Source organism: Podarcis erhardii (genome assembly GCF_964252035.2).
Source record: "Podarcis erhardii genome assembly, chromosome: 9".
In the NCBI taxonomy this organism is placed as follows: domain Eukaryota; kingdom Metazoa; phylum Chordata; class Lepidosauria; order Squamata; family Lacertidae; genus Podarcis; species Podarcis erhardii.
This window is the reverse complement of record NC_138512.1, coordinates 6,238,028-6,258,439: the sequence shown is the minus strand read 5'-3', so window position 1 is coordinate 6,258,439 and position 20,412 is coordinate 6,238,028. Positions and strand designations below refer to the sequence as shown.

The 20,412-nt window shown below is 43.0% G+C and overlaps 1 protein-coding gene across 5 annotated transcripts in view; it reads right to left on the bottom strand.

Moving 5' to 3' along the window:
• JAKMIP1 (janus kinase and microtubule interacting protein 1) overlaps positions 1–19,832 on the bottom strand; it is a 69,237-nt gene extending 49,405 nt beyond the window's left edge. For 4 of the 5 annotated variants that reach the window (XR_014160224.1, XM_081876236.1, XM_081876238.1 and 1 more), the window contains exons 1-7: positions 19,533–19,831; positions 10,856–11,350; positions 9,355–9,564; positions 7,064–7,183; positions 4,455–4,601; positions 2,487–2,627; positions 1,647–1,706 (exon numbers count right to left, since the gene is read on the bottom strand). Coding sequence is in view for 4 of the 5 variants with exons in the window: in XM_081876236.1 (XP_081732362.1) it covers positions 1,647–1,706; positions 2,487–2,627; positions 4,455–4,601; positions 7,064–7,183; positions 9,355–9,564; positions 10,856–11,350; positions 19,533–19,661 (1,302 nt within the window). In the remaining variant the exon portion in view is untranslated. Of the gene's footprint in view, positions 1–1,646; positions 1,707–2,486; positions 2,628–4,454; positions 4,602–7,063; positions 7,184–9,354; positions 9,565–10,855; positions 11,351–19,532 lie in introns of all 5 variants that reach the window. The other variant, XM_081876239.1, reaches the window with a different exon arrangement.
• Positions 19,833–20,412: the final 580 nt, after the last annotated feature.

Here is a 20,412-nt window from a genome sequence, read left to right as displayed (position 1 = left end):
ACATCCACTGCTCAGTGGCCTTTTGCCCTCTCTGCTACTGGCATGCAGCCCCCAGGGTTGCCATACGTCCAGATTTCCTTGAACATGCCTGGGATTCCAAAGGCAAAATCACCATCTGGGTGGATTTAAATTTTGAAAAATGTCCAGGGGGGTTGGGGGTTGGGGCGTGTGCTGTGGGAGTGGGTGAACAGTCTGCCTGTCAGTCTGGCGGGTGGCTGGCCGGCCAGCTGAGAGGACCCCGCTTCTCCCCCATGGTGAGTTAAGAGCCACACCAGGCCCTCCCCCCTCGGTGGTCTCTGGGTCCAGGCCTGGCAGCAGCCCCCACAGCCCTGCCCCCACTACGGAGCCACACGCACAAAAATGTTAAAATGTGAGGACCCTTGTTTGCCATTTTGCTCCCTCACCCAAAAATCAAACTTCTCATTAATCCAAACCTTTCTTTCTCCAAATCAAACGTACTAAATATTCCAGCGAAGGGAATAAAAAAATGATGGTTTCACTTGAGCCGGAGCACAAAAGAACATATTTGCAACCCATGATTCAATCCTGAAAATGTGAAGCCATAACCTCTGCTCATGTGCAGAGTACATCACAAACGTGATTAAACATAATTGGCCTCTTTTGCCTAAGATAGGAAGAGGATCCTTCAGGTCTGGGAAGGATAGTCAAATCCACGTGACATCCATACAGGCTTAGATACAAAGCTTTCCATTTTAGAAATTCATTGAGAAACTAACTAACCCCCCCCCAAAAAAAAACCACAGTTGCATTTTACAACATTCAGAGCTGGCCGGCCCATGAGGCGAGGCAAAGCGGTCAGATCCAGGCCCTAGGAGCGTGCCACTTGCCACCTCCTCTTCCATGCCCTCCCCACCACTATGGTTCCCTCCCCACACTTTGTGCCCCCCCACCTCTCCTCTCCAGCCTCCTTTCCTCTTTTTCCTGGGCCGCCTCCAGATGGCAGTAGGGGGGTCTGGCAGGGATGGGCAGAGAAATATCCTGGCCTGACCCTGCTCATATTCAGTGCTGTAGAATTATGTTTCTGTTTCAAACAATACCTATTATTTATAAGATTTTATGAAGACTTTTCATAATACATTACAATAAAAAACAAACTAATCTAAACAAAAAGAAAAAAGAAACAAAGAATATACAACTGTGTATGTGCTGTCACCTGTTTCCTTTTTTACTATTTCTTTATGTATTGATTGATTACAAGACTTTATAGAGTTTTATCTGTACTGTACCCTGCTTGAGGATTGTTTAGTACTGAAAGCGGGTAATAAAGTTTATAACTAAACTAAACTGTTTCAGAAGAAGCCCCATTGAGTTATTTGGGACCTGCTTCCAGATAAGTGTGCACATGTTTGCAAACTTAGCTGTGCAAAACAGAACGTTAAGAAAAAGTGCCACCGTCAGGCCTTCAGCAGTACTTTCCAGGTTACACTGCAGTTAAATATTGACATCTCCATATATTAAAGTAACAAGAAGCAGCTGTGAAAAAAATCAGCATTTTGTAGTTTTTAAAATTAATTATTAATAGTGATGGCAATTGTTGTTTTTCTCATTTTATTGCCATAATTTTAATATTGAAAAGAAGTTTGGAAAAACCATTATCCCTCAGTCTCAATAAAAATGTCACTCACCTTTGTGGGTTTCAAATTCTGCGTCTTCTGTTTCCTGGAGCGTAACCATCGATCCCGCTCCTAGAGCAAGGAATGTCTTTTAAATAATTTAGCATATATTCAAAATACGTAACAAATAATCATGGGTGTGGAATCTAAAATTCTAACATGCTGCACAGCAAAGCTAAAGATCCCATTCCATTTCTTTTTCTGAAATACACACTTTTAAAACTAGTTGCTACAGAGGAAAATCTGGGGGAAACACAGCGAATCGACAATGTACACAGCTGACAAGCCATGAGAAATGGAAAGAGATTTTGGATAAATTCACTTCTCCGCTCCTTCTTTTATGAGATAGATTCATGAGTTGTGAGAAACAGAAATGAAAACATGGAAAAGGAGATGGGTTTAAAACTGGACAAATAGATTATTTCCTTCTAATTCAGGAGTGGGGAACCTTTTCTAGTCAGATTCTTATTGCTCCAGCCTTGGCAGGCCAATGTTAACAGCGAGGCAGGGCCACTCACCTGTTAATCAACTAACCTCACTGTGACTTCACAAGTCCCAGCAATCAGGGCTTCAAAGGGAAGCATCACATAGCCTTCTGTTATACTTTGCCAAGAATATAATGAAAGCAGCAAACATGACTGTCTGTTGTCACAAGGCTACTCCCCTCACTGTCCCCTGCTCCTCCTCCATGGCTGATGTGACAAGGAAGAACATCAATTTGGGTAGGGGAGGCTGTTCCAAAATACAATGCATGCTATATTTGGATCAAGTGACCGTGTGCCATTACAAATGTCTCTCCAAGGGAATAAGAAACGAATGCCAAAGCAGAGATTAATAGTAACTGCATATTACCATTGTCAGATCATCAATAAGATGCCGTTGTTCTATAATTTGCAATTTAAGAAATTCAACTTCTGGTCCTTCATGTGTGCTACTGAGGTCATTCAATGATGTGTGCCTCCTCATTGTTGGCTGAGCAGATAGCTTTTCTCTCTATTAAAAAAATGTAATTTCATTAACACAACCAAATCTCTCTCACACCCTCTTTGGTTTCAGCCAAAACAATACTAGTACAAGAAGGTGGCTGGTAAACATCCTTGCCCTTTTCCAATCATGATTTTAAACATTATCATTCAAAGAGAAAACAGTAAAACACATCTGAGAAAACATCAGCATTAGCAGTGAGACCGAATGACTTGTAATCCTAAACAGAGCAACTGAGAATAACCGGTGCTATTATCCCTTTCACATGACAGAAGTGTGAGTCTTGGGTGAAAGTGAGCACATCGACTTGGGATTCAAGATACTGGGAAAAGATAAAGTTGAACGTGGTCATATGTGCACCCTAGACTTTGGAAAATCTGCTTTCAGCAAGCTTAAGTAAATAACTGGGTAGGTGATTTGTCATTTGGGGCAGAGGTCCTAAGCATCACCAGTTTTCCTTTGGTGAAATAGGTATTTTGAAGTGCCCATTGATTTCCAAATGTGCCTCTAGGCCCAAGAAGATTCTGGAGCCTGAATACAGAGCCCCAAGAAGCCTCTCAGCACTAGGGCAATGGGGTTCCCGGCTCAGACTCTAGAGATGCTGCAAGTCCTGTGGGGCCTGTTCCCATCTTTGCTGGCCTATTTCCATCTGGGCTGCGAGAGGGGAGACCAAGACCATTTCCAGCTATGAAAGTTGCTGCAGGAGGCACCAGAGACAACCTTGACAACAAGTCTACACAGGATGTTTAGGGACTACTGTGTGGCCCAGATTTAATTACTTTTGCTGTTTTTGTTATTACGTTTTCGTGTTTTGTCATTAGATCTTATCATGAATTATAAGGGGTTTTTCAATTTTATTGAATATTTCTTAATGAGATGCTTTCATTAACAGATTATTTAGATTCTGCTGTATTTTGTAACTAGTGAATGATGTGATTTTTTCATGTGAGCCCCCATAGGCAACATACAAATAAATGGTGAGGACAATGGTGACGGCAACCTGAGTTGGACAACATCCTGTGGGCCGGGTTGAGCTGATGCCTTTCCTCTTCAAGCCCACAGCATGGTGAGCAGCTGGACACAGCAGCTGACCGCTTGACCAGTTAAAAAAGGTCAGTCCAGAATGTGTTACATTTTGACTCTGCAGGCCATATGTCAGGAGTCAGCAAACTTTTTAAGCAGGGGGCCAGGCCACTGTCCCTCAGACCTTGTGGGGAGCCAGACTATATTTTTTTGGGGGGGGGAATGAACAAATTCCTATGCCCCACAAATAACCCAGAGATGCATTTTAAATAAAAGCACACATTCTACTCATGTAAAAACACACTGATTCCTGGGCCGTCCGCGGGCCGGATTTATTAGGCGATTGGGCTGGATCTGGCCCCTGGACCTTAGTTTGCCTGCCCATGCCATATGTTATAAAGTACTATATACAGTATTCAGCTACACATTAGGTAATGACTCATTTTGTTAATTATCCTTCTTGGATTTGCAGATGCTCCCAAAGAAAGATAAAGAACAACTGTAATTTCTGTTTCTGAGCTACCCAACACTTTTAGAATATACCTTAAAAATAGGAATTATGTCAATGTGCCAATCAAGCAGATTGAATCAAAATCTGCAGTAAGACTTTCCACCTGTAAAAATGTACTAGATAGAGTGAAAACCACTTTATGGAAAAGATTTCTGAGAAAATGGGATATAAAATTTATTAAATAAGTAAATAATATTACTGGCTATAAAAGCAAAAAGGGAGCAGAGCACTTTCTGGCCATCCTTCTCACAACTGGCAAAGGAATCATCAGAATCTGTGACCTGAAGATGACGACTGCTTACCATTTCGACATTTTCCCTAGAAAGATGCTTAAGTTTTTCTTCCATTCTTTGTATACTCTGCAGCAAGCTCTGGTTCTTTTTGTTCAGCCTTCTGTTTTTTTCTACAAGTGGCTTCACCTGCACTTCCGTCTCCCGAGACCTCTTCAGCTGCAAAAAAAGTTGTACTTTTTTCGTTTTTGTTTTTAAAGCAGATCTGTTTTGCACGGGGTTGCAAGTGGGTAGCTTGTCAACAGAGGCCCAGGTGTCCTCTGTGGCTAAGAAGGCCTTTTACCAGCCTCATCCGGTTTGACAGCTACTGCCATTCCTGGACGAGGATAACCTGGCCACTGTTGTCCATGCTTGGGCTGGACAGAAATGTGCTCTTCTGTGGGGCTGGCCTGAGGTCTGGTTTGGAAGCTCCAGCTGGTGTAGAATGTGCTCATGTTTACAGCCCTAAACAACCCAAATACCTCAAAGACTGCCTGCTTCCCTACGGATCCTCTCGGGTGCCAAGATCTGCACAGGTGGCCCTCCTGGTAGTTCCTCCACTTTCGGACCCTCAGCAGGTGGTAGTTTGGGAAAGGACATTCAAAGCTGTGGAGCTTCCACCCCACAGAGGTGCTATTGGCACTGTCATTATACAGCTTCCGGCAAATGCCAAAGATGCACTTCTTTGCCCCGCCCTTTGACACTTGATGTGTATATTTTTAGGACCCAACTTAGTTCTGTAACTGTAAGTTGTTTGTTTTTAATATTGTGTTTTAATGTTGTAACCTTAACAACATCATCTCCCTCCCTTACTCGAAACAAAAGAAGTCCCAAATATAGCCTTTCTTCATAAGGGAGGTTGATCTGACCCCTTAATCATTTTGGCTGCCTTTTTCTGAACCTTCTCAAGCTCTATAATGTCTTTCTTGAGTCAAGGCAACCAGAGCTGGACACTGTATTCCAAGTGGGGTCTTGCCATATACAGTGGTACATCTGGATATAAACGGGATCCGTTCTGGATCCCCGTTCGCATTCTGAAGCGAACGCAACCCGCATCTGCGCGTGCTGCAATTTGCCGCTTCTGCGCATGCGTGTGACGTCATTTTGACCATCTGTGCATGCGTGAGCAGCGAAACCAGGAAGTAACGCGTTCTGTTACTTCTGGGTCGCCGCAGAGCGCAACCCGAAAGCGCTCAACCTGAAGTAACTTCAACCCGAGATATGACTGTAATGGCATTCTGACATTGGTAGTTCTCAGAATTCTTCAAAAACTGGTTCCTGGACAGCAGGAGGTTGGATTAGATAACTCTCAGGGGTCCCTTCCAACTCTACAATTCCAGGATTCTATGATTCTGAGGCAGATGCCATTTGGGCCTGGTGGTTTGCCCATTTTGTGTCTTGTCACCACTTTTACATCAGCTCCTCAGACTCCCTTTCTGAGACAGATAGCTCAGGCACAGGGATCTGCCTTCCATCTCCCGCTGTGAAGAAAAACACAAACACATTTGACTCCCTCGTCATCCAACGGTCCAACCACTTCCCCAGCTGATCTCCTGCTTCCAACGTATTTAAATAAGTTTTGTCGTTCCTCTATTTTTTTTTTTGTAATACGCTCATCAAATTATCTCTCTTTTTTCATCCCTTATCATCTGCTAGAATTTCTTGTACCCAAGTTTCTGTTCTTTTTGCTCTCCTCATTTGGACAAGACTTCCACTTTCTGAAATAAGCCTCCTTGCCTCTAACAGCTTTCTTGCCTTTGCTCATTCCCCATGCTGGCCTTGGAAGTATCTTTCCTGTTCTGTGGTATGTTCTCTAGCTGAGCTTCTGATATTCTAAAATCCTGAACAACTGCTAAACATTTTGGAGAGATGTGCCCCCTTTCTACTTGCTTTTTACCCATACCCTCATTTGGGGAACTTTTCTTTTTTTGTTAAAGTCAAATGTGATCTTGGCAAATGTCCACTTACATTATTTTTATTTTATTTATTTATTGAATTGGTTAGTTGCTTGATCTTGCTCAGGGGAACCCAAAGCAACTTACAACCGACCAAACAGACAACAACAACAACACAACCCTCCCTGCATAGATACATTAAAAGCATCCTGTCCAGTTCTAAAAGATGGTTTAATCAGTCAAAGGCCTAGTTACAGAGAGACATTTTCACCTGGTGCCTAAAGATACATAACGAAGTTGTGAGAAACTGATATTTTAGTGCAGCAGCATCTACACTTTGGAACCCCCTGCCTATTGACAGGTAGGTACAATCATTGTCCTGTACTCTTTTCTGCACCTGCTTAAAACATTTTTGTATAGACAAGCCTATCCAGACACACAGGTGTTGATGATGTATTTTAATTTTAATATCTTTAAATGTTTTACCATATTTTTCCGTGTATAACACGCCCCCTATTTTTGGGGACTCAAAATTAAGAAAATGCACTATGCACTGTGTATAAGACGTCCCCTTATTTTAAATTTCAAAAATATAGGGAAAAATATAGTCTTATACACAGAAAAATACAGTACATTGTTTTTAAATGTTTTATTGATAATTTTAATATTTCTTGTAAACCCCTTGGAGGTTTTACTACAACCAAGCAGCATATAAATTTTGTTAAATAAAACATCAAAATTACTTACTAGTTCATTCCTTTCATCTGCTAAAAGTGTATTTCTATCTTCCAGCTTCCGAATTACAGCGCTGAGTTCTGCTATTTTTAGCTGAAATCTCCGCACATCTCGTTCATCCATATGTTGCTCCTTGAAAATAAAAGGCTACATTACAGCACAAAAACTGGGCATAACTTCATTTTACAGAAAAGTAAAAAAAGCACGTGGAATAGATGGAGGAAGGTAGTGTTTTCTCAGACAGTGACAGAGACCACCAGCTGGCCTCAGTCTCCTTTGAGGCTGGCCTCAGGGGCACAGACCCCCACCCTCGCCCATTTCTGCCCCCCCCAGCCATGCTACTTTCTTCTGGCTGGACCTATGGCAACATGAGCAGCAGTCTTCAGGCCCTGAATAAAAGTGGCAAGAAGGCAGAGGGGTTTGCGGGAAGATACATGACGGTGAAGGGCCAGAGTGTGCACTCAAATAAATAAATTAGGCTTAATATTTTTTAAAAAAAATAGTACTGTAATTAATAGGGAACAAAAAGGAAGATGTCAGGGAACTGCCATCGGAGCCCAGGGCGGTGGCGAGGCTCCCAGACGCTGGGAAGGGAACCAGCAGGGAGAGAGGGAGAGCTTCCGCTGAGGAAGTAGAGGAGGGGGAAGCGTCGGAGGGAAAGCTCAGAGACGCTTCCAGCGAGGGCAGCAAAGAGAGCTCAGGACCTCCCCTTGGGACGCCCACTCTGCGCAGAAAGCTGTCGTGCAGGGAAGCTAGGCGGAGACTCTCGGTTAAGGAGCTTTTATGTTGGAAGAAATTCAGGAAACGCCCACCGACGGATTCTGCCAGCGATTAAGACAGCCACGAAGTAAGGGCTGTCCGGGCAGGGAAAGTTTTAGCCAACTACTCATCTTGGAGCGGTGTGGCGCTTATGCACAAGCAACCCTGTATCCCATTATAGAAGGGGAGAAGAGAAGAAAGCTGCTGTAGGAAGAAGCAGTAAAATAACAGATATAATAAAACTGCAAGGCTGTGATCAGGCTGCAATTTGTGTGGCTGCCGGACAGAACAGCGCGTAAGCAGTTCAGGAGAGCCACAGAGGAACAGCCAGGGGCAGCTTCCAAGCAGCCATCTTGCTCCATTTTCCCTGTGCACCCAAGGCCACCATTTTGTCAGCATCCACATTGGCGGGTGAAGGGGAGGGAAGCAACAAAAGAGCAAGATGTTTGCTGGGGAAGTGACTGGGCCTGTTCTCCCTGGTCCTTTGTGGCTCGCCTGGGCCATGGTTTGGCAGAGCTATGCAGGGAAGGGGCAGGGTTGACTGAGCAGGCAGACGAGTGAGAAGACAAGACCGGTGAGAGGGCAAGAAGGAGAACAATAGGTCTGGTGCTAGTCTTTGTGTATTCTCTTCTGGGGCTATGACTATACAGAGGCTGGGTTTGCTCTCTGTCCTGAAATCAAAGTTTTGGGGATCACAGCTTGTGTGTCTGAAGTCAGCATACCACAAGCCAGGGTTCGAACAACATAATAAGCCAAATCACAGCTTACCAAAACCACAGCAGGATTACAACCAGAGGAGCAAAAAGGTAATCTCCTCTCTTAGAGACCCTGTTGTGACGTGGGGTTTGTGATTTCAGCTCTCTTGACATAATATGCTGGAGCCAGTTCTCTAGTAACACTTCTTTATTAAAGCAACAAGACTGAGACCTGAGGAGGGGAGAGCTACATTTATAGGGACAGGGAACTAGCTAGAAAGGATACATTTTGGAGGGAACAATATCAGGCAATCACAGTCCTGCCTTTTGGAGGAAACCAGTAAGACAGAGGATCCAAATACAGCAGCTTAAATGAACCAATAGTAGCTGTACCCTCTGGAACCAAAAGGCAGTTACTTTACCCTAATGCAAATACAGACAATAATAATACAGATATAAAATCCTTTGACTCAATACACAACAGACCCCACATTTGCTTGTTTGCACGAAGACATGATTTGGCTTGGCGTTGCAAACAAGGGCACTGTCTCAGCTTAAGCCTGCAGTCCCCTCACCACCACCAGCCGGGCAATACAGAGACAATAAAAATGGACTATGCACAATGTACTTCTGAACTATTGTTTCTAGCAGTAAAGTCCTCTGAAGGATGGAAGCAAAGCTTAATGTTCCATTTTCAAAGTATAATTTAATTTATTTGAATTTTGAAGGTGATAACTCATCCCCCCCACTCTGAAAGGAGTTGATTACAATCTATTAGCAGGGAATCTCCACGTTGTTAAAAGAACTGTAACATTCATATGCATGTAAAAAAACAGTTAGCTTTCTTACCTGGTTTCCTACAAATTCCATCATATCTCCCACAGAGGGAGGAAGCTCTTTCTTTGGGCTGGAATGGAACCGCTCTGCCTCTTTGACTTGAACAAGTTGTTCATCCAGGGCTTCTTTCTGGAGCAGCAACTTTTGTGTGTGGCCTGCCTGGACACCAAGATCTTTCTCCAAAGCCAAAATCACTCTCTCTTTGCCTCGTATCTCATCCATCTTGAAGAGTTAGAAAGCATCACAATGTGAATTTCTCCAAATACTTCCCATTAAACCGAATGTTATTTTGCCGTACCAACACTTTATGTTAGCCAAATCATGCCAAAGGATAAGTAGTACAGTGGTACCTCGGGATGCAAATGTTATTCTAAAGCAGCAATGCTGCAGCAAGCAAAGGCTCTAGCAGCTCAGTCAGCTGCTTGTGGCTGCAAAGCCAGACAGGATGTATGTGACTGTTGCCATGGAAACAAAGGGGCAGTCCATTCTCCTTATTGAGCACAGGATGTGAGCTCAGTGTGTGTCATATGACCTGTACAGGATGTACATGGGTGGAGTTTGGAGTTTCTCTCTGTTTGTTGAAGAGAGCAGACATCTTTTACTGTATGACTGCTAAAGACAGGAATAAAAGCATGTAGATACATTTCTGTCTGAGTCTGATTCCCCTCCCTGGGGATATGCAGGAGCAGGGAGGAGGAGAAGCAGTTGGTGTGTTTTTCTCACAGCCTGAGGAAAATCGCTGGAACGGACCTCGTGTGTTTTTCCTGCCGGGAGTCGCCAGAGGGAGGTCAAAGGAATTCAGCCGGTGCCTAGACAGATAGGCACATACCTCTGACCGAGCCTGAATTCTAACAGCAAACAGGATCCATTCCGAAGCCCCGTTCGCATCCTGAAGCAAATGTAACAAGTGACGGCGCGTCTGCGCGTGCGCAGGTCGTGTTTTGCCGCTTCCGCACATGCGTGTGATGTCATTTTGAGCGTTTGCACATGCGCGAGCGGCGAAACCCGGAAGTAACGTGCTCCGTTACTTCCGGGTTGCTGCAGAGCGCAACTTGAACGCACTCAACCCGAAGCACATTCAAGCAGAGGTATGACTGTACTGGATTTACAGCCAGGGCTGCTTCTATGAAAGGAATAAACCTAAGTTCTGTTTTTTGTATAATGTGTTCTTTTGACTTACTTAGTATTAGCCAGATATGAGAACAATTGAATTCCTTTCAAAAATCTCATGAACGGCAATGTAAAGCAATTGTGAACAGACAGCTGCTTTGATTGATGCAAAATCAGATCTGCTAAGTGTGCCACTCGTCAGAGAAAATAAAAGAGACCTGAATAAGAAATGCCCTCCTTTCCCTGAGGGAGAATTACAATACAGGATTAACATCCATTTATTTACAAAATAAAGTAGGGGAAAAGCAAGTGACTGTGACATGACACACAATTATACTAGTGGCAATTAAAAATAGTGGAATATTCAACTAGACAGATGCACGGTAATATTGGGTGAACCTACCAGCCTACGGATGTCCCTCTCGCATTCACGCTTTATCCTATTAATTTCGTCTTGATGGGACTGGTAGGCTGTGCGCAGGTCAGCTGCCTTCATCTTATCTGCCTGCATGATGTTACTCAAGGCTTCTTCCACCTGTTTTTTCCCTGACTTCAGTTCTAGTATCTCCTGCTGCATCTTTATTCGCTCACCATCAAATGATTTCCGGGCTTCTTCCCTGGCTTCATTGAGCAAGGCAGTTTTCACTTTGTCAGCTGCCCCGTCCCGCAGGACATTCACCGTGGACTGCAATCGCTGGATCTCACTGTCTTTTATTTTCACCATACGAGTCACTTCCTGTTCATGCTGCCGAATGAGTACCTCTCGGAGAGCCTGGAGTTCCTTCATTTTCTCTTCATGGAGTTTAGCCTTGAGTTCAGATATGTAGGCTGTGTGTTTGTGCTGTTCCTGTTCTCGTTCTTGTTTTGCTTCCTGGAGCTTCTCTCTCAGTTTACTCACCTGAAACACCACCAAAAAACAAAAGCAGCACATTAGCATGACTGTGTAGAACTGGAGGAATGTTTGATAAGCGGATGAAACATGAGGTAGATATCTAAAGTCTTTCTGAACGTAGGACTTCTAAACTTGGACTATGGACAAAATGTTTACTACTGATTGGAGTCCACAGCAGGCTTTTGTGTGATCCCACGAAAAAAACTCTGTATTTCAAAACTCAAAAGTCTTGTTCTCTCTCTCTCTCTCTCTCTCTCTCTCACACACACACACACACACACACGGGTATTACAATATTTTTACACACTACTTTTCAGTCAAAATGCCCTCAAAGCAGCATTCAGTAAGACATATAAAATACATTGATAATACTAACGGATCACCTTTCCATTGTTTAAGTTGGCAGGTTTTTTTAATTAATTACATGAAGGCCTAATTTCCGCAAGTGGTACTCTTATATAGGAAGGCACCACCCAAGACTTCTGCCTGGCTTGGTGGTCTGTAGCATACTCCTACAATGGCACCACTATTTTCCTCTTTTTTTAATTTGACCTAGATGTTCAATACTTTGCTCCAATACTTTGGCCACCTCATTAGAAGAGAAGACTCCCTGGAAAAGACCCTGATGTTGGGAAAGATTAAGGGCACAAGAAGAAGGGGACGACAGAGGACAAGATGGTTGGACAGTGTTCTCGAAGCTACAAACATGAGTCTGACCAAACTGTGGGAGGCAGTGGAAGACAGGAGTGCCTGGCGTGCTCTGGTCCATGGGGTCACGAAGAGTCGGACACGACTAAACGACTAAACAACAACAACAAGATGTTCAAATTCATGGATTTCTTTGCATGTGTATGCATCCTTTAACTCTCCACCCTTCCTGTTTACTCTATTTCTGTTAAGTAAGCTCCATCCCTATGATGTATGGAGGTGAGAGCTGGACCATAAAGAAAGCTGATCGCCGAAGAATTGATGCTTTTGAATTATGGTGCTGGATGAGACTCTAGAGAGTCCCATGGACTGCAAGAAGAGCAAACCTATCCATTCTGAAGGAAATCAGCCCTGAGTGCTCACTGGAAGGACAGGTCCTGAAGCTGAGGCTCCAATACTTTGGCCACCTCATGAGAAGAGAAGACTCCCTGGAAAAGACCCTGATGTTGAGAAAGATGGTGGGCACAAGGAGAAGGGACAACAGAGGACAGGATGGCTGGACAGTGTTCTCAAAGCTGCTAACATGAATTTGACCAAACTGCGGGAGGCAGTGGAAGACACGAGTGCCTGGCATACTCTGGTCCATGGGGTCATGAAGAGTCGGACATGACTAAACAACTAAACAACAACAAGCTCCATCCCTGTCACTCCAGTAGTGGGCCTTATCCTCACAGGCAATGTCTATTAGTTCATATTTGCCTTTCTGCATTAAGGTTTCAAGTTCATCCTAATTTTCTTTATTCCAATGTGACACCAATGGATACACATACACCTGCAAAGGCGTTCTCTGGCTCCCACACGGTCCCTTCCCCTCAATGAAATTAGTAATAATAATAATAATAATAATTTATTATTTGTACCCCGCACATCTGGCTGGGTTTCCCCAGCCACTCTGGGTGGCTTTCACAGAAACCAAAAATACACTAAAATATCACACATTAAAAACTTCCCTGAACAGGGCTGAAATTAGGCTTGAAACATGTGTCTTATTGTAGTCGATAGAAGAGCTTGTGGTCCATGACAGGTTGCAGTATAGGGGAAGTAGCCATGACAGTTTCTCCAGTTCACAAATGCGCCCACAGGACAGGCAAAGCTGGTGACCCTGGCTCTGGCACAGAGACACTTGAAAGCATTTAATGAGTTTTATACCCCAAGTACTCCCTTAGCGGATGAGGTTGTGCACTGAGACTAGGGGAAGCGGGGAAAATAGGTTGTAGTGCAGTTCGGCTTTCCCTTTTCCCTCTCCTTAGCAGTGGAAACAGTAGTGCTTCTTCCTGCAGCCCCTGTCCGGCAGTTGTACCCAGCAGCCCCCGTGGAATAATGCTATGTCTTTATGCAGCATTGTCCTTGGGTGGTTTAGGACAAATGTGGCTACTGCTGCCGCTGCCGCCACCACTTTAAAAAAGGAAGCTGTCAATGAAGAAATGCAAAAGGACTTTTGAAACTGCTAGCAATTTTGGCCAAAGTTTTAGCATGAACTGAAGGTATATACGATAATATCAAGACACACAGCAGGCATAGGCAAACTCGGCCCTCCAGATGTTTTGGGACTACAACTCTTATCATCCTTGACCACTGGTCCTGTTAGCTAGGGATGAGGGGAGTTGTAGTCCCAAAACATCTGGAGGGCCGAGTTTGCTTATGTCTGACATACAGTATCCACATACATATAAGCAAAGCACAGTGCCGGAATTACTAACCCTTTTCCTATTATTAGTTGTTAATAATAGTTAAGGTGATGAGTGTGGAGGTTGCCTTAGCTCAGCAGATGTTGCAAGAAATTAGATAGTAGGATAGCTAATAGGAAGGCAGTTGAATGATAGCCAGGGCTGGAGGAAGGGTGGGGATTGCAGTGAGGTGTTCAGAAAAGGAGATTACAAAATACAAGAAATACATTTAGGCATTTCGGAATCCGCCGGGTCATAAAATTTACTCAAGTGAGATCCTAAAAATGAAATAAAAATTCAGTCCTACTGCTCCACAACTTTCTTCATCATTATTAGCTCTTTAATAAATAGGAGGAGGATTTAAACACAAACATTCAAAGGCCTCCTGATTGTATAAGATTACTGATGGCCCATACTACCTTCAACGAAGTAAGGCAATCTCATTACAGTCATCCTTGCATAAGCTTTTCACTTGTAAGCTCATTGCAAATAGAAGAACTTATCCTCACCAGTTTAGTGCTACTGCAAAGGCTACTCCCTTCTGCAGAATGGAACAAGCACAGCAATTAAAAGCAAACCAATGAAATCCCAGCTGGAAGTGTTTTATTTTTGTGAATACTCCTAAACATTCAGTCCCAAAAGGTGTACTGAAGGGGAAACAGTGATTCATCTCAATAACCTCGCTACTTCCAAACGTGGGACAAACATGAATTTGTCTTTCAGTTACATCCCATCACTTTGCACCAGATCCTCTTCAGAATGACTGGACTGAGGACTCATTGAGGATTTAAGTGCATTGCGTGGACCAAGTAGGTATAATCCTCAATTGTCAGGTATTGCGTGGACCAAGTAGGTATAATCCTCAATTACCAGAGTTTCCCGTGTACAAAGAGTCTGTTAACTAGCACATAGTGGAAATAACTAGCAAGGATTTACATTAGGGTTGAAGCTCTTCAGTCCAAGGGCCACAGTACCCCAGCAGAAAGCTGTCAGGGTTCCCATTCCAGTAGTGGACAGGGCCAGATTCATGCAGTTTCCCAGGGAAAGAGGTGCCTTTTTCATTCTTATTTTCAGTTTTATGCATCTGCAAAGAGCCTGCTGGATGAAGACAAAGGCCCATCCTGTCTTGGTGTAGAGACATACCAGGTTGAACAAACCCCGGCTGCTCCTTGAATGGATGTACACGGTTCAATTCACAGTTTCACAAACCAAAAAATCAATTCCATGTTGCTCTTTTAAAGTCCTGGTGCCACCTTGACTACAGAGGTTTTGCTTTGCTCTCCTGATTTTCCCAGGATTGAGGAAGTCTAAATTCACTCATCAAAAGAAGTAGAATGGGTTCTGGTTGAGTGTAGCTTCACGATGCTCAGAAATCTTGGACTCAATCAGTCTCAAACTCACCATAAGGCCCAGTTTGGACAAGCCCTATGTTTAGGGGAAGATACGAACAAAACAGCACATTTTCAAATCTATTTGAAAGTCCCTAAAACTAAGGAAGTAGAACTATTTTAGAAAAATGCCTGTGTAAATCAGAACATACACACCACAATGAAAGATAGCCTGGGCTATGGAGTGAAATAGCAACACAGCATGTGAATCAGAAAATCAGAGGCACTTTTCCAGATAGCATCATCATGAGAACTGCTGTTGACCATATCTGTGCTCTCTTGCTCACACATTGGTTTCATCTGGTTGGAATGATAAAAGCCCTTGTTTATCATTACAGGCACAGGTACAAACCTGAAGCTTGCTACAACATTCCGCTTCCCCTCTGGTAGGGATGGGAAGAAGGGTTTTGAATTTTCCACTTCTGTTTTAGATAACTTGAGGTAAGAGCTATGCTTGACTCCAAACTGCAGTTAGCCTTGCCTTAGCTGAAACAAACTAAATATAGTTACTGTATTTTCGGTGTATAACACCCCCCCCCATGTATAAGATGGCCCCTATTTTTTGGGACTCCAAAATAAGGAAATGGGAGGAGATTGCCCAGAGTTGTTAAGCTTTTTTGGGGGGGGGATTGCCCAGTTGTTGAGCTCACCCGTCTGACCACCACTGCCAGTCGCACGTCTCGCCAAAGCCACCAAAGCCATCTGTCGGCAACCGACAATATCGACCGCCCAATTGCCGCAGCAGAAGCCAATAGACAGCAGGCCGTGCCACAGCGACCAATGACCAGCACAATCGCCACTGACAATCTCCTGCTCGCGGCCGCCAACAATCGCCCGTCCCCCCTCTGCACTATCTGTGTGTAAGACAACTCCCAATTTTTAACATTTATTTCTAATAAAATAACATCGTCTTACACACTGAAAAATACGGTATTCTCAACTGCAGTTTAAGGTTCCATTCAGACACAATGCTAAACTCTGGGTAACTAAGCCACAGCTCTCACAGCAATGGCAGAGGGGGAGCCCATAACCCCAAGTCTTCTACATGCAACAATAAACCTTTGTTTATCATTACATCCCAAATGGGTTATTATGTTTGTCCATAAGCGTGAACACCATGCAATATTTGCATGGACAAAAGATGCATTGTGTGAACCAGCCTCAAGAAGTTGGCAATTTCCCTGTCCAACCGCGTTAAGTTTCCCACAATTACTCATTATGCATACCAGAGAAACAGAGGGGAACAGCATAACTAAAGAATAGTAACTATAATCACTTCCCAATTTTGCTGACTAACAAGGAACACTGGAGAAATTTGGCAGCTGGTTACTTGCATAACCATCTAGCAAGGACAAACAGCAAAAATTCAAAGCAGCTCCAAAACATGACAGCAAGCAAAAGCTACTGGATTATTAGAAACAGACCATTTCCATGCCCAACATTACACCTTACTTCTGTAAACTGATATACCTATGCTAATGAACAATCTAGAGACAAAGGTACTTAATATTGGTGGGAGAGCCTGGAAGCAAAGCCTAGCCTGGCATCTGAAGTCATAGAATCATAGAATCATAGAATCATAGAGTTGGAAGAGACCACAAGGGCCATCGAGTCCAACCCCCTGCCAAGCAGGAAACACCATCTGAGCACTCCTGACATATGGTTGTCAAGCCTCTGCTTAAAGACCTCCAAAGAAGGAGACTCCACCACACTCCTTGGCAGCAAATTCCACTGTCAAACAGCTCTTACTGTCAGAAAGTTCTTCCTAATGTTTAGGTGGAATCTTTTTTCTTGTAGTTTGGAACCATTGCTCCGTGTCCGCTTCTCTGGAGCAGCAGAAAACAACCTTTCTCCCTCCTCTATGTGACATCCTTTTATATATTTGAACATGGCTATCATATCACCCCCTAACCTCCTCTTCTCCAGGCTAAACATGCCCAGCTTTCTTAGCCGTTCCTCATAAGGCATCGTTTCCAGGCCTTTGACCATTTTGGTTGCCCTCCTCTGGACACGTTCCAGTTTGTCAGTGTCCTTCTTGAACTGTGGTGCCCAGAACTGGACACAGTACTCCAGGTGAGGTCTGACCAGAGCAGAATACAGTGGCACTATTACTTCCCTTGATCTAGATGCTATACTCCTATTGATGCAGCCCAGAATTGCATTGGCTTTTTTAGCTGCCGCGTCACACTCTTGGCTCATGTCACGTTTGTGGTCAACCAAGACTCCTAGATCCTTTTCACATGTACTGCTCTCAAGCCAGGTGTCACCCATCTTGTATTTGTGCGTCTCATTTTTTTTGCCCAAGTGCAATACTTTACATTTCTCCCTGTTAAAATTCATCTTGTTTGTTTTGGCCCAGTTCTCTAATCTGTCAAGGTCGTTTTGAACAGTGTAGTCCTTAAAAGCATTATTTACTCATTCAGTGGTGATGCTTACGCAGGATGGCACCGCAGCAGAAAACGCCACCTCAACCTACTCACACTCGTTAAAACACCTGTAGAGAGCACACACATTTACAGTTGGACGTATAGAGGGCTCTCTGTGTCATCAGAAATCTTGGCAAAGCCTCCTGCACACACTCAATGAACATGCAAAGAACATGTTAAGGGGAAACTAAAACACTAAAATAGTTACAAAGCCATCACTTATGGTATATATAAAACTGGCTAAACACACATTAATAAATCTCAGCTTTCTGTATATGTACATACGTGCCTTAACAGCACAGGAAGTTTACTCTATATTGCTTTTTAGCTTTGTGCACCAACATTATCTTCTTAGACTTACTGAAGTGTTAAGAAACATTAAGTGGCATACATGTGCAATAACAGCTCTTATTTTCTAAGCTTTGTTGACTAGGCAAATATGACAGCAATTCCAGTTCTACAGGGCCTGTGCAATAACAAACCATGGTTTGATGTGACACGAGTGAGTGCTCTCAACTCTCCTTGCACTCACAGATTCCCTTCCCAGCTTCCTAACTCTTGTCAAACCTTAGTTGGGTTGTATCTAGGTTAAACTGCTTAATAGGCACCTGTCGCCCATGGCATGTACAAGAGAGATCACTTACAAAACAAACCCACTCTTAAGAAAATCAAGCAAGCAAAACAATTACTGTTAAAAAGGAAACCATGTTGGGATAAACCAGCTATTTAAACAAACCCTTAGCTACCAACTTGCAAGACCCTGTCTAAAAGAGGGTGATAAAATTCTCTTAAGCGAGTGCTTATTATTTTGTTATATGCAATACAAAGGTGTATACTGCCTAATCAAAATACCTAAGCTGTGGACGCCTTAAGATTTCACAATATAGTGTACATGTTTTGAATTTATATTGGGATAATATACAACTAATATCTTATTGCATAACACTTCAGAGAATGCTTCTGCAAATAGCAATGTTTTAAGCAGTCATCTAAAACTCATCTTTGTGACAGCTGCAGCAAATCTTATTTTTCTGCTGTAAAGGTGAAATACTTATTTCTCAAAAAGCAAGGAGGAACGGGCAGGATAATTCTAGCCAGGAGCTTTTTCTGAAAGTTTATTGCTAAATAATTAAAGCTGTCACCTTGAAAACAAGAGCTGCAACAAGAGACAAAGATGCCAGCAGCAGACCCCTAAATCTAGACATGTATAACCTAGTAGGTCATGTGTGCAAGCACTTGAAAAGGTTTTTGGTATTCTGAATATATATCTATTTCTTGCAAGACTCTCCAATTTAGCAAACCCGAGCTGAACAAAAAAATAAGACTCAGCATTTTACACAGATCTTCCTGAGTTTGAGTAAAGCTGATACAACAGGGTCTTAAGAGTTTTTGAAGTGAATAATCCACGGCTTAAACGTGGATGAAGCCATTGAAGTGTATGAAGTTTTATGTGCATAAAGGTAAAGGAACCCCGACCGTTAGGTCTAGTCACAGCTTCCGGGTCATATGACCAGAGCAGTGCACAGAAACTCTGTTTACCTTCCCACTGGAGCGGTACCTATTTATCTACTTGCACTTTGACATGCTTTTGAACTGCTAGGTTGGCAGGAGCAGGGACTGAACAACTCACCCTGTCGCGTGGATTCAATACACCAAATCTCTCACAAAAAGTAACAAGGCAGAAAGAGCTGCATCCTGAGATCTTTAAAATTATCATTCAAAAATATCATCTATTTGGATAACACCTACAAGCAAAGTAGTTTCATCTGGCTGTTGGTGAAACAGTGACACTAACACCTCCGTTCCAGAAAAAAATATACACACCTTTTTATTCTAAAGCACTGAAATCAAGGGAACTTTCCAGAAAGGAGAAGCTATGAAAACACTGTATGCAAGTTTGATGAGTGTTTCATTTCTTTAAATCCCTTAAGACCTGATGGTGTGAGAGCTGCTCATTGCTCAGCTGGACATACCTCCACATAGCATTAAGCTTACATACCTTGCCCTTTTCCTGCTGATATTCAATCTGAATGTTTGTCAATTTCATCCGCAATTCCTCATTCGCTGCTGCTTGGACAGCTTCAGTCTCCATGTCCTTTTCTGCCTTTGTGCGGCTTTTCTTCGACATGGCTTCAAATACGTCTTCTTATATTGGCAATATATCAACTGCCAAGCAGTTCTGCACATCGAATGTTAAAACGTCAAGCAGCAGTCAGTGCCATCCCATGTAGAACCCACCGCTGTCATAGTCACTCTCCTCAATATTCTAAAGCACAAAATAAAATGGGAAATGAAAGTTAACTATTTGATCAAAGTAGAAATATATTTTAAAAATTAAAAAAATGTCCAGTAGCACCTTAGAGTCCAACTGAGTTTATTCTTGGTATGAGCTTTTGTGTGCATGCACGCTTCTTCAGATACATTTCAGATACTTCAGATATATTTCTACTGCGTTAGACCAACACGGCGACCTACCTGAATCTTTTTGATCAAAGAAAGTCTTAAACAAACATAATGCTGTCCAAGATTATTATGTTTCATTCCCATTTATTGCAGGAGAACATATAACATAACATGAACATAACATCTCTGCAGGATCTGACCAAAGGCATTTTCAATTAAACTAATGGGATTTAAGAAGTTTAATGTGGCTAAATCATACCCCATGTATCAATATGCCAACTCTTTTACATCAACTGGGAAGTAACATGCACCCCGTTTGGTTACAGTAAAACCCTGCAATTTAAAAAAAGGTTCATTGAATTAATTAAAATTAATTAGACCAAATCTACAGGTAAAAACTCAACAGTGTGTGAAAATTCTGCAGATCTGAGATGCTGCCCAGGGCCAAGCTAGCACTTACAGTAAATATGCTTATA